We start from the raw sequence: 15,078 nt of genomic DNA, 5'->3' as shown, positions 1-15,078 counted from the left end.
TGTTCTATCCCTGATTCTTGTTCTTCAGTCAGTTGTCTTCATAATTAAGCAAGTAGTCCATCCTAGAAAACTCGTAAAAGAAGATAAATTTTGGAAATGGGCGTGGTGGGTACACATTTGTAACCCCTGGGCAATTTAGTAAGATATTGTCCTAAAACAAACAAACAAACAAACAAAGAAACGGGAGAGGGGAGATGGGTTGAAGATGTGGCATACTGCCCTAGGTTTAATCTGCACTACCCTAGGGAGGGATACTTGTTTTGCTTGATGTGCTCCTTGATTTGTGGTTACTTGCAAAATTAAAATGCTTATTCAATATATTGGTATCTGTCTTCACTATTGGGTAGACTTCAAAATAATTAAAACATAAAACTCCTTTTGATGATGGGTGGGTCCCCCTGAAGATTCTTCAGTTTTGTTCCATCACTAACAATTCTTCCCTGTCCATTACTGTCTTAAAGGTTTGTCAGAACATGACCAAATTACCTACCTCAGTAATAAAAATAACAAGATGGGATACCAAATATACATGTTGGTTTAGAGAAAAGTCATCTTTGAGAGGAGTTGGAATCTGCTAATGTCTTAGTTACGTAGCTGCAAGTCAGCACTTTCTTCTAGGAAATCTTGGCATTTTGTTCTCGAATATTATGAATTTCTTGAAGAATTCTCTCATATACTTGAAATTTCTAGCATTCTTTGCATTTATAATATGCTTTGTATTTTCTAAACATGTACTCATTTACTCTTTAATTGCAGATTAGTGCTTAGGTACCAGGCCATCATACAACTCAGATTCATGTGTGCATGCGCGCAGTTGATTCAACCTGGATGTGAATATACAAGCCCTTTCTAATGAACCTTATTGGCAAATGTATAATTTTAAGAGAAGTGAAGAAAGGCACTCACATGTGTGTATGAGTCACACACATATATAGTTGTGAAGAACTATTACCATAGTTCAGAATATCTTTGAATGTAGTAGCTTAGGAGAGATTTTTTAAAAAATATTGTACAATGTACAAGATTCTAGCCACAACAGAAGCTATTCCATTTCCTTTCAGAGGAAATTCAAAGTGAAAACACCAAAAACTGAAGCTCCAAAGAATAGTTTAAGGTGAACCATTGCTAATTACCAGCTTGTGTGAAGCTTTCTAATTTTCTCAGGTTTGAGTCATCCTAAGAAATGGTTCATTTGACCATTCATTCATTCTTCCTTTGCTAGTTTCCCTCTAGCCTTTTAAGGTTGAGCTACTATACAGAATTCTCTTTATTTTTTTTAACCTTAGACAACAAATGTGTATGTAACCAGTGCATTTTAAAGAGATCAACACCTTCCTAAAAATGATATTACTAACTTCTAGAAGCAGCTTTAAGGTTTTTTATCTTTAGAGATTTATAAAGGTGGTCTTGTACCCTTAATTCATGATTATAATATTGTTCATTTTTTCAAAAAGATAGGTATTCAAACTGAAGTGTTAAAGTAAAAAGTTTTAGGAAAACTGGCCAAATTGTAAGGCTTGCCAGTTACTTACATGGATGCCCTCATATGGTTTACCTGAAATTCTTTTTGTCCCATCTGAAATTCTTCCTTTTTCTTTCTCCCTAGAACCCTAAGAATTCACAGTGGGATGTGGCCCATCATCTAAATCTGGCCTGGGGTGTATTCAACAATGGAGCCTTCCTGGGTTGGCTTAGCTCAGACATAGTCTTGGAGAAGCACTTTTTCCTGGGCTGGCCTGGCTAGACCTGAGACCACACTGAGCTAACAAGTGCACAGTGTGACTGCCCGCGGGTGAGAGGCTGCTTCTTGGGCTGCTTTTCTGTTCAGTTTAGTTTTCAAAAAGAGGTGGAAATGCTGCTTGCAGCATGGGCATGGGTGCTGATAATGGGGCAGAAGCTTGATCTTACAAGGAAGCAAAGTGTGGGCCTCAGATTGGGTCTGGTCTGTGCTGGTAGGGAGGCATGGCTTTTGGTTGGAAATATTGTGGAGGGTCTTGAGGGCATTCAGTAACTTAGTGAAAGCAGTGCTACTGAAACAGTTATTCGCAGATATTTTGGAGACTCTGAGTAGGCCTTGGCGTCTGCTGATAATGAGGGTGAAGTGGCCCTGCCTTACCTCTGTTTTCAGCATTATTTTATAGGGTGATGTGGAGGGTAGGGATATTATGCAGGAGACCTTCCAGTCTCAGAGTAGAATTGCCATGTACTTACTGATGCAGGTCCCCGATGGCTGTGAGAACAGCCCTTCTGTGGCTTCAGTCTCACAAGTTGAGGGGAATTTTACTTTAGCATAATCCGGGGTCCAAATAGATTTGCTGGTGTTGGGACAGCCAGTGAATTTCGATAGGTTTAATTAGGGACAGTCTTTTAAGAATTCTTTTAAAGAAACAATCTTCTAAGAATTTTGGGGGATAATTTTTTGGTCATGAGTCATTGTTGTGTTAGGCTTCCAAGCCAGAAAAATGGGCAAGTTGATGTCGAGAGTCTGTATAAACCATACAAGAAAATCCTGTATTGCAAGCAGTGTGTAACTCAGTGTTATACTTTAGTGCACTTTAGTACTGTTCTTTTTGCAATGAATATTATCATCTCTGGGTTCTAAAAAAAAAACAAAAATGGAGAACCCTAGATTACTTTATTTCTATTTACTAAGAGTTAGCAGCTCATATAACTGCTATCCAGTGGATTAATTCTTCCCTGGATTTTCCAGACAATAGACATGCTTAGAATAAACAACAATTTTAGACAATATATCCTATGAGTATAATATTGTTCTAGAGATTTTAATCTGTCCAAGTTTGTGTTCTTACCTCTGGGTTTATATCCTTTATGTTTTTCATTGGCTTTATAAATGATTTAGCTCATACACTTTGTATAATATACATTTATTTAACATGAGCAGGATTAACAGTTTCATCACAGTAACTGACAAAATTTAAAATTCACTTTAGTTTTTCAGTAATTTTAGAAAATTTAAAAATTGATCCCAGTACTGATTTGCTATGCTTTCTTTTATGTCTAATTATTTAAATTCTTCATCAGAAGAGAGTAGATTCTAATGTGCTCTGTTGTTTTTGTTTGGGGTTTTTATTTTGTTTTGCCTTCTTGTGCAACCAGATAGGTAAGATAGTTAATTGCATTGCATTGCATTGCAGTGTGTTTATAGAACCACTGCAAATTAGAAAAACATATGGACTATAAAATAGACAAAGATTTTCATTAGCAAACAGCAGAATCACTTTAGCAACGAATGAATTTACTCTTAATATTTTTCTGTGGTGGGGCCTTATGTGTCCGAGACAGCCATTTGACAAGAGCAGGAAAAAGTGTTTCTAGTATGAACAATTAATTTTTTGTTCATTGAGTTTATTGGTACTTTTTAGGTATACAGTACAGGTACATTCATCACTGGGATCTTGTAGCTTTGTATCTTGGTTCTTATTTTTTAAATTAATTTATATTTTGGAAAGAATAGGCTCCTTTAGGCCACTTTTAGGACAGGTTGGGAAGTTGTGGCTGTGTGCTGTGGACTTGGTATAGTATTTGGTCATGATGCCTCCCTAGGGAGGAGGTAGTGAACCAAGAAATGCCTGCATGGTGCATTGAAACTGAATTAATCCCAGGAGAGGTAAGTTCCACTTTGAAATCTTTGGTAGCCCTTTAAAACACGTATACAACACTTGGTCACACTATTTAAGAATTTTAGCTAAATGAAATTTATTCTCTGGTTACCCATCATTGGGACCTTTTTTTAGCAAAGTTGATGGCACTCAGTGGAAGGCTGGCCCTGCTGGCTTGTGTGGCAGTGTTAGGTCCAAGCCTGTGAAACAGCAAGTGGTTTGTTTTCCAGGCTCTGCTTGAGCAGAGGTTCACATTAGCCATTTAAATGGAGGTACAGCAGAACAGTAAGGTCAGTCAGTGCCTGGTGATCTAGAACAGAGGAGAAGTGGTTGTCCTGTTAAGGGGACTGATTATTTCAACCTCACCTGGGTAGTTTGGGGTTTGTCTTTTACGGTGCTTCCATTTCTTTCTCTTTTTTTGGTGATGGGGATTGAAGTCAGGACCTTATGCTTGTGAGGTAGACAGTGGAACTACTGAGCTAAATTCTCAGCCCAGGGTACTTCCATTTCTGAGAGTGCACAAGAGCACGTAACATTGATTGTTAGAGATTTCATAGTCTGAAAATTAAAGGCTTTGGTTTTTTTCCCCCCAAAACTATAGCTTATTTTGATACAGGGTTTTCTGTGGGACCCAGCTAAATATTATGGCAAAGGGAAGCACTGTGCTTTTTTAGTTACTGCCTTCTGAGAAGCAAATGCTTGATGCAGTTTACTATTGTTAAGTACACTTTCTGTTCTATGCCTGAACATTTTTTTCTTAAATCCTAAATGTATATGGTTAGGAATGAAATGTTATTCTTGTAAAGATCTGGCAAACCAGTTTTCTCCATTTGCAGATCTGCTGCTTCCTGATGTAAGCTAAGGGTACCCCCACCTTCCTTCTTTGTTTAATACCTCACACCCATTCCCTACAACTCATTTCTACCGTTTTGTCCTGAAGTATGTTTTATGTTTATGAACCTCCCCCCTTGGGGGTTTGTTCTCTATAAACTAAATGATCAGGGGTAACTAATGTTTGAGAAAGAACATCCCACATAGGATCACTCGTCAGTGAGCTGGTATATTTTCTTCTTCTTGAACAACATCTTGGACATATTTTTTTCCAACATAGGTCACTGAAAAGCCAGCAAAAGATACTGAACCCTTAATCTTTAAAACCTACAGTCTTCCCAAGGCAGAGAAATCATAATTTTTCTCTAAGTGAAAGATTACAGTTCAGTTTTGAGGACATGGAAACAAGTTTGAGGAACTCTATCAAATGGGAAGTTTGTGATGAATGACTTAATCAAGTTGGAGCCATTCATGATGGTTTAAAATTCCTGTTTATATATTCATTTACTTCCTGTAACAGAACTTTGTATTGGGTGATACACTGAGAACCTCCATTCATGCTACACCACTTGGTCCCTTGCAGTCCTGTGTGATACTCAGGGCTCTGCTGCAAGTGTCAGAGCTGAAGCGCGCAGTGAGATGAACGACTTACTCAGAGTTGGCCCAGTGAAGGCTACCTCCAGAGCTAGTTGTTGACTAAGCTTCTGCCCCAATGGCTGACTCCAGATTGCGTGAGGCTTCTCATGACACCCATGAGATCTTAGCTTTTTTATTACTGTTTTGAGATCAATGGAGGCTGTTTTCATGTAGTCATATTTTCCTTCCTTTGGAATGATATGTGTCAGATAAAGAGGTTTAGGCATAAATGTGTGTCTGTACAGTGGTTTGAGAATCTACAGGAAAAGTTGGATTGGTTGGGGAAGGGACACTGCATGTTCCTACTACAGTACTTCTAGTGAATGATTGTCCATAAACTTTCCATCTGCTTTTTAATGTCTCCGAACTCTTTATTCCCCCCGCCCACATAAAACAAGAGTGTTAGACCATATAACCCTTGCAGGGCCTTCCAGTGATAGGCTGTGAGTCCTTGTCCATAGTTTTGGGAAGAAACAGGGTGGTCTTAGGATATGTAGGTGAGGAGGAGAGTGAAATCAGCTCTGTAGAAGGGACTCAAATGTAAGTGTAGGTAACCATCTGCAGAGATCCTCTGTCGCAGCACCTTTTAAGTCAGATTATGTTGCGTGTTGATAACACGTATCTATTGACATCACTTGTAAAAAACAACCATTGACTAAAGGTCACATGCTTTCCTTCTGTTTGCAAGCGCATTGAATTATTTAAAAAAAAACTTTTACTAGCAACTCTAATGGCAACTCTGTGAAGAATAGAAATTTTCCTACTTTCTCATTAGTTTTTCTTTTTCATGTGTAAAAGTTTAGGAAGAGCAGGTATAAAAGCAGGAAGGGAATAAAAGTGTTGCTGAGAATCTGTGTAAGTCACACTGAGAAAGTTGACAGAAATTAGATAAAAGCTTTGGAAAATGTAGTTTGTCTAGCATTTTGAAAGAATTTCTAGAATGAATCTATTTAGTCATATGTCCCATTCTCTTATTGTGAAGTTCTTTTTGTTGAATCTGGTGGCTGTTGCCCACACACTCACACAGGGTGGGTGGCAATTTAGGCATCTGAGGACCTTTCATTTTCCTCTAGAGTCCTTATAGCCTCTCTGTCCAGACCTTCCTTGAGATAATGTGTACATCTAAAACCCATACTTCTGGTGCTATGGTTTCCCTCCATAAAGAGGAACTCACTGAAATAAAAAAACAAGTATATTTTGTATAAATACATCACATATTAAGGCAGAAAATTAATTTTATAAACTAGTAAACAGTTATTTTGGCTCCTTCAAAGTGCACACATGTAACTTCAGTCTGAAGAATTTTCCAGCAGCAGTACCACATAATCTTCCTTTGAGCTCTCATTGGAAAAATAATTTTATGTGCCTCTATTTTCCTGTTTCTAAAATGGGGCCAATAATACTTGCTTTCTAGGGCTGTGATGTATTGACTGTAGTAAACTATAAAGTAAAGTGTATTGTATATATACGATACAAAGATCAGAGGTTCGTGAGCAGGTACCTTCAATTTAAGTTGCTGGTCGTGTTTCATTTTTGGTTAAACACAATGCACAGACTTCTCTTACAACTGCCAAGCAAATTGAACAGTAGAACGAATTCAGCAGCAGCAGGAAGACCCTCACTGACCTGAGGTAGTTTCTACACAGGTTGAGGAACAGGATAGATGCACCTGAGCTGTCATTCAGGTCAGAAGGCAGCATTTGGAGAGGGGCAAAGGGCCAGGAAAACACAAGGTGAGGAATGGTGGCCAGGAAGGAGACCAGGATGAGCCCCTTTATTTAGGGCTTGGAGCATGAGGTTGGGAATGATGGGAGAAACACAAGTTTTCTGCACTCAACTCAGGGCCTTTTCTGCTCCCGTGATCTTTGTTGAGGCCTCAAGTACCTAAAAATGTACTAGAATAGATTAGTAGTCTCTACATACATCTTGGGGGAATAAAATCACATACTTCTTTATCTTTATTGTATTTGCCCTTTAAATTTTTTATTTTGAGACAGAGTCTTGCTAGGTTTCCCAGGCTGTTCGAAACTTCTGGTCATTCTACTTCAGCCTCCCAGTTAGCTAGGATTGTAGGTGTGCAATCACATACCCTTTTTGGTACAACATCTATTCATTTACAATTTAAGTGTGTTGTGTACATTTTAAAACATTCTTTCTGTGTAGTTCAGACTGGCCTTAAACTCGCTATGTGACCCAGGCTGGCCTTCAGCTCACAGCAATACTCCTGCTTCAGCCTCCTGAGTAATAATTGGATTATAAGCTTTTGCCACCATGCCTGCTACATAACACATTCTTTTTTTGTGTAGGGGGAGAGGGGATACCAGGAATCGAACTCAGGGCCTTGCATTTTCCAGGCAGGTACTGTGCTACTGAGCTACACTCCTGGCCCCATAACACATTGTGGTTTTTTGTTTGTTTGTTTGTTTTTGTTTTTGGACTGGGGATTGAACTCTGTACCTTGCATTTGCGAGACAGGCAGTGGAACCACTGAGCTAAATCCCAGGCCCCCATAACACATTCTTAACTGAATTCTCAAAGAATGAGAAAGAAATTTTAAAGTAAATAAAAATTTTAAATGTTTTTGTCCTGCACTTCAGTGACTGATTGTTACTTTCTTGACTGTTGGGGGCTCAGAGCATCCTGGGGAGGGAATATGTAAAATGGCTGTGTCTTATATGGTGAGAATCCCTGGGGGGCACCCCTCGGAACTCACTTCTAGCCAGGTGGTGGAACAGCACAGTGTGCTCAATCAGAACAGCCCCCGTGGAGACTCTGTGGCCTTGAACAGCAGTCCTGCTCTTATACCTGCTGTTGCTTCTCCATACATCCTGTCCCAGATGGGACAAGAGTCCCAGAGCCCCCAAGTGTGCAGTGCCCACATCTAGATTCAGTAGCAACCTAGACTTGAGGATTCTAGAGCCACTGGCCAGCAAGTGCACTGATCAACTGACTATAGTGTTTGAATTCAGTTCTGAAACAGTGGTTGGTGTGTGGAGAAAATATAATAACTTGTCCTCCAAAGTAGTCATTTTTCCCCCTAGAAAATAACATTTAAAAGCCTCCTGTTGGCAGGAACAGTGTGATTATAAAGACATTAGAGTAAGTCTATAAAACTGAGATGATGTTCTATAGATGCTGTTAATCTAGTAGTGGGAAAACAGTGATGTTAGTATTGATTGAGCTAAACACTTCACATGTATTTGTCCATTCCATTTTCTCAAAGCCCTGTCAGTATTGGAGCTGTGAATCCATTTCAGCAGGTGTTTGAGTGCTTACTTGATGATGGTGCTGTGAGGATGCAGAGTACCAAAATACAGCCAAGGTCTCTGTGTGCGCAGCAGTTCACAGTGTAGGGAGAGCCAGACATGCCCCAGGGAACCGCATATAGCACTCCTAACTGGTGGCTAAGCAAGCTGTCCCATGTTACCGAGCTGCAGAGTTGTGATGGGGTTTTTGAGAAATGCTCTAAGAGGAAGGAACTGTTGGGCTGAGACAGATGCTGTGGACAACTTTGGAGGGAGTATTGGACAGTCCAGTTTTGGGCTATTGATGTGGACTTTTCTCTTCCCAGATAGATCATAAAACTTCTGGAGGGCAAGCTTTCTTCATTTCTATGTGTCTCCTTATCTTCCTAGTGCAAAGTAAGTTCCAAAAGTATGAGCTGACAACTATTAGTACATGAATGAATGGATAAGAGGTGTGTAGTTAGATATCACACTTTCCCTGATTGTTTCCAAGAAGTCAGTCAACAAATATTTGTGGAAAATATCTTATGTGCAGAACATATTAGGAGCCATGGCATTAGAAATTAAGAACAAATTAACAAAAGCATTATAAATTAAGAACAAAATAAGCTTGGAATCCGATCTGTAGAGGGCATTGAATAGAACACTCAAGAGCAGGTTGAACAAGCAAGTATACCATGTCTGGGGTACCCATCCTTCCCACTCCTTATCTGTGTGGTAGATTAGGTCAGGCTTCCTAAGAATGTGCTGCACTGCTTGGCGTGGCAGTCTGCAGACAGAAGGCAGAGGCTTGTGAGTGGGCCTTGAAAGCCATCTGAACACCAGCGGAACGCCAGCCCTGGTTGCAGAGAAATACAGCTAGTGCAGTGGAGATTGGCTGATGTGACTTAATCTCTAACCGCATCATACAGAAATAGGATTTGGGTGAATGATTGAATGTGTGCATCAACCTCAGTCTTTATCCCCTACCTCTTTGCTCCTGCAGTAGTTGTTGGAAGTTAAAGAGCAGAATATTTCAGAGCCCCACCAGTCACGGGCAGCTGTGATGCAGTGTCCTGTGTTGGTATCACTTGTTCAATTTGTGCTGCATCCAACAGACAAGACACAAATATCAGTGCTAGTGGCACGTATTTTCACAAGAGTCACCTCCAAATCACACCCCTTCAGAAATCATAGCTTCTTTAATGTTCCACTGGCTGTGTGAAAAAACAGGAATTTATGTAACAAGCCCTGCACAGCAAACCTTTTCCTGTTCGGAAAAAATTTTTTTAATTGTTGGCAAAGGCAGTAGACAGCTCTGTTACTCAGTGACCTGAAATGTCCTCTTACAAAAATATGTAGTATGAAGTTTTGATACGTAAGGGGTTGCTGTAGTAAAATAGAAAAATATCTTAAGTAGTTAGTGTATGTCCCACTTGAGTTAGTGAATCTTCTTGAAGATTTCATCATTATGTCTTCTGTAGTCTTGTTAAAAATGCCCCAGTTGCACTTGCCAGTGTGTCTGACAGAACTATCTTGGTGTTATAGAGCAGCGCCCCTCCACCCAAGTCAGTGCAGACAACCAGGATGCTGCTATCTGAGAAGATCATTCTCCCACCTTATTAACTAAATGTGACAGGAACAAAAGTCAAGCTTCCTTTCCTCCAGAGGTTTCACTGGAGCTTATCTGTGTGTCTGCTGTGTCCAAAGAACAAAGCTGTCATGATGGAATAGTGTGTAAATGCCCAGACTTCTAGTGTGTGGACAAGTCCCAGGGTGCAGTGCTTGGCTACACTCCAGTGCGTGCTGCCCCACACAGGCTGCTGCTTCTAGGGGGAGTGGAGAACTTGGGTTACTTGTGTTGGTGCGCACAACACACGAGGCCATGGCTCTGTGAACATGCATGTGTGCATGCATGTGTTAGTGCCTTCCCATGGCATTTTGGGAATCTTTGGAATGAAATAGGATATGAGAGAAATTCATTCCTTGGCTACTTTGGAGGTTCTTACATGGACCATATCCTTCTCACAGCCTGTCTTGAGTTGGATATAGATCATAAGAGGGTTGTCTTAGAAACCGGAGACCCCTGCTGCCATGTGCCTGCACACCTGCTCAGCATCCTGCTGGAGACTCCTGTTTGGCCCTGTCTGACCTGCACTCTGCCTGGCAGAAGGGCTCATCACATAGCTAGTGTGTTGTAATCCTTGGGCAGAATGTAGTACAAAGGGTCAGAAGGCATTTTGAAATGTTGATCTCTTAGCTCTGTTGGGCTTCCTCCTGACTTTTCTATCGCCTTTTAGAAAGTGAGAGCTCCATACTCCTTTTCTATTTTCTACCTCCTTTCAGTAAGAAAAGATGTGAACTCAGTGATATGGAGAGACCCAGTCCAGACCTGCTGTACAGATTGTGCTCTGGCACAGAGGTTGGCATCTTTGTCCCATGAGAACAGCACGAGGATGTGGGCATTGTGGCTGCCTCCTTAAGTGGCCACAGATGGAACCAGAGTTTTTTTGTGGTCCAGGAGAGGGGCTGCAGAGAAGCAGAATTCTTGGTTAGCTGAGCCCTATGCTGAATTGGCAAAGAAGGCCAGAACAATCTGGGAGCTGTGCAAACAGCTCCTTTGCCAGTGGTCTAAGGTCCCCAGAATCTTGCTTCCAGACATAATGAGGCTGCTGAATGACTGGGTAGTGACTTTGCCTCATGCAAAAGCTAGTAAGATAGATTCTTCCTTCTTAGGAGCTCAGATTGTTTCCCACTTCTTTCCCAGCCATTTTCCACAGACTCAACCATATGTCAGATGTCAGGCTGTGTGTTGAATAGGAGAAGCACATGTGAGCTTCTTCTCTGCAGCTGAACCCTGAGAGTCTGTGGCCTACTTTCCCGTATATTTGTAATTGTGGATTTTTATGTATAATATCACTATACTACTACCCATACCCCCACTGAATTGGAATATAAAAGCATACCTTAGAATTATGTTCTCCACCCCTATTTCCCCTCTGTAGTTGTCTTTTTGGATGAAGTGTAACCCTTGATGCAATGTCATAGAGTTGGTATACTTCTGGTTATTTGGGTAAAAGGGTGCTACTTGAATTTAAATTGAGTTTTTTTTTTTTGGCTGATTAACTTTCAGATAAAAAAATAATTTCATATTATGTTCCATATTTGTCTATCCATTAGCAATTATCCGTTATACCTTTAAAGGTATAAATGAATATAGATCTTTCTAGTTTTCAGGTTTTTAATTGTTAGGAATATATCTGGCTTCATCTTTTTTCCCATAATCATGTGGGTCCAGTGATATAAAACATCTCACTTTGTGTAAATGGCATATGTTTCCTCTGAAGAGACTTGGGAGTTTTAGGAATAGTGGAGTGGAAAAGATTTTTGATGGCACTTCAATATAGATTCCTATTTGCATAGCATTGTGGCTGAACAAAACTTAGGTAATTTATAAGACAGATCCTGTAATCTTCCCATAAAACATAATTGTATAAAAGAAGATATTTCTGATCATGATTACTTAACTTAAAGATGGGTACTATTTTTAAATGATGGTACTGTTTTTCATACGTCAGTTTGAAATTTTTTTGTAGTGGGCCTAGAGTTTTTAGTGTTTTGAAATTTGTGCTAGGAACTCTTAAAAATTTTACTTGTCTTGCCTGTGATATATGTTGGGAATAGTAAACTTTCTAAGTGGAAATGTACTTCTAACATGATGATTTTTGCCTTACAGAATTCAATTCGCCATAATCTGTCCCTACACAGCAAATTCATTCGTGTGCAGAATGAAGGAACTGGAAAAAGTTCTTGGTGGATGCTCAATCCAGAAGGAGGCAAGAGTGGAAAATCCCCCAGGAGAAGAGCTGCGTCCATGGACAACAACAGTAAATTTGCTAAGAGTCGAGGCCGAGCTGCCAAGAAAAAAGCATCCCTCCAGTCTGGCCAGGAAGGTGCTGGAGATAGCCCTGGGTCGCAGTTTTCCAAATGGCCTGCAAGCCCTGGCTCTCACAGCAACGATGACTTTGATAACTGGAGTACATTTCGCCCTCGAACTAGCTCAAATGCTAGTACTATCAGTGGAAGACTTTCCCCCATTATGACAGAACAAGATGATCTGGGAGATGGGGATGTGCATTCTCTAGTATACCCACCATCTGCTGCAAAGATGGCTTCTACTCTGCCCAGCCTGTCTGAAATAAGCAATCCTGAAAACATGGAAAACCTTTTGGATAATCTCAACCTTCTCTCATCCCCAACACCATTAACTGTTTCAACTCAGTCTTCACCTGGCAGCATGATGCAGCAGACAACATGTTACTCCTTTGCACCGCCAAATACCAGCCTGAATTCCCCCAGCCCCAACTACCAAAAATATACATATGGCCAATCCAGCATGAGCCCGCTGCCCCAGATGCCTATGCAAACACTTCAGGACAACAAATCTAGTTATGGAGGACTGAATCAGTATAACTGTGCCCCAGGACTCTTAAAGGAGTTACTTACTTCCGACTCTCCTCCTCATAATGACATTATGTCACCAGTTGATCCTGGGGTGGCTCAACCCAGTAGTCGCGTCCTGGGCCAGAATGTGATGATGGGCCCTAATTCAGTCATGCCAACGTATGGCAACCAGGCATCTCATAACAAAATGATGAATCCTAACTCTCATACTCATCCTGGACATGCCCAGCAAACATCTGCTGTTAATGGGCGTGCTCTGCCCCATGCAGTGAACACAATGCCTCATACCTCAGGTATGAGCCGCCTGACCCCAGTGAAGACACCGTTACAAGTGCCTCTTTCCCATCCCATGCAGATGAGTGCCCTGGGCTATTCTTCAGTGAGCAGCTGCAATGGCTATGGTAGGATGGGCATTCTCCACCAGGAGAAGCTCCCAAGTGACTTGGATGGCATGTTTATTGAGCGTTTGGACTGTGACATGGAGTCCATCATTCGGAACGACCTCATGGATGGAGATACCTTGGATTTTAACTTTGACAATGTGTTGCCCAACCAAAGCTTCTCACACAGTGTCAAGACGACGACACACAGCTGGGTGTCAGGCTAAGAGTTAGTGAGAAGGTAAGTTCACCCCAATATCAAAAGGCCTTTTGAAAGAAAGGTCTTTTTAAAAGAGAGGAGTAACTTGCTTGTGTCTTCCATGGTTAGCACTTTTTTGATGTCAACCTGCTGCCCCTTGCAAAGAGATATCTTTTGTTATTCATTCTTTCCCCTTTTTTGCAGCTTAGCAATTTTCCCTTTGAATTTAACTATACAGAAGCTTTCTCCAACTCCTTTAAATATTTTCTTTTGACAGTTAGTGGCTGGATCTTCTTAGTAGCTCTTCAGTAATGAATGTTTGATACAAATCAAATACTGAAGTTTTTTTTTTTTAATAAAAGTTTTGCTACTGAATGATTTTAAGCAAGGTCTAGCTTTCCCCCCTAAGTGTCTGTCACCCTCATTTGTTAAATTGAATTGGTTTTAATTTGGCTATGTTCTCATTGTGTATGTATGTTTTTCCCTAGGCTACAGAGTAATTCAGATTGTTTGACAGCAGGAACCGAGAGAAGCAGTCCAAAGATGTCCTTCATCTATCCTTTTGGTTTTCTTGATTAAAAAAAAAAAAAATCCTTCCTTTTTTTTCCTTTCGTCAGACTTGGCAGCAGAGATACTTTTCCTGTACAGGATGTTTGCCCAATGTTTGCAGGTTATGTGCTGCTGTAGATAAGGACTGTGCCATTGGAAATTTCTTTACAATGAAGTGCCAAACTCACTACACCATATACTGCAGAAAAGACTTTTGGATCCTGGTGTGCTTTCAAGTTTTGTATATATGCCGTAGATACAGAATTGTATTTGTGTGTTTTTGTTTTTTAAAATATCCATTTGGTCCAAGGAAAGTTTATACTCTTTTTGTAATACTGTGATCACGTCTTGATAAGTTAAACTTTTGTTTGTACTACCCGGGTTCTGCTGAAGGGATGAATCACAAAAAACTGAGATCTCTTACACCTCCACGGAGCAACTTTGGACCTGTTCACCTGCCACAGGATTCACATGAGAACCAAGTAGCCTGTTATCAATCTGCTGAGTTGATGGACTTGTAAAACTTTTGGAGAAAAAAATAGATTAAGCGCCAGCCTTGTATAGGTCTTTTCTATTTTTTTTTATTTTGTTTTTTGCAACGTTGTAAAAACACTTAAAATGGTTCTAATTTCCAGATAAATGATTTTTGATGTCATTGTTCAGACTTGAGATCATTTTTGGAATAGATATTGGACTATTGTAATGTTTTCTTAAAACCGAGTCTACTTTGTTACGTTGTCTGCTTGTAAATTTGTGAAATCACAGGTATTTGGGGGACAGCATTCATAATTTTCATTTTGTATTTCTAACTGGGTTAGTACTAATTTTCTATGTGCTTAACTGGTTTGTACACTTTGGGATGTTACTTGGTGGTGTTTCTGACTAATCTTAAATCATTGTAATTAGTACTTGCATACTCAACGTTTCTGGCCCTGTTGGGCAAGAAAGTGATGTATAGTTACGGACACATTGCATTTTGTATTTAGAAGAACTAAATAAGTTTTTATGTATGTATTTTAAGAAATCTCACCTGCTATTACCTTGTGAACTGTGTGCACTGCGTAGCATCTCCTCTGGTAGATAACTGTATGTTGCAGTGTTACAGTTATTCCTGGGAGGCCTCATAATGTTTGTAGATCAGAAAGGGAGACCTACATCTGAAACAATTCTCATCT

The 15,078-nt window shown here is 40.2% G+C and overlaps 1 protein-coding gene across 1 annotated transcript in view; it reads left to right on the top strand.

The window, feature by feature from the left end:
- Foxo1 (forkhead box O1) overlaps positions 1-14,184 on the top strand; it is a 120,209-nt gene extending 106,025 nt beyond the window's left edge. The window contains exons 5-6 of the mRNA XM_010639175.3: positions 12,048-13,396; positions 13,843-14,184. Of these exons, the coding sequence (XP_010637477.2) occupies positions 12,048-13,382 (1,335 nt within the window). The 3' untranslated portion in view covers positions 13,383-13,396; positions 13,843-14,184. The remainder of the gene's footprint in view (positions 1-12,047; positions 13,397-13,842) is intronic.
- Positions 14,185-15,078: the final 894 nt, after the last annotated feature.

Source organism: Fukomys damarensis, unplaced genomic scaffold, assembly GCF_012274545.1.
Source record: "Fukomys damarensis isolate Sample0158 unplaced genomic scaffold, DMR_v1.0_HiC HiC_scaffold_38, whole genome shotgun sequence".
Taxonomy (NCBI): domain Eukaryota; kingdom Metazoa; phylum Chordata; class Mammalia; order Rodentia; family Bathyergidae; genus Fukomys; species Fukomys damarensis.
The sequence above is the reverse complement of the archived record's forward strand: the minus strand, read 5'-3'. Positions and strand labels throughout refer to the sequence as shown.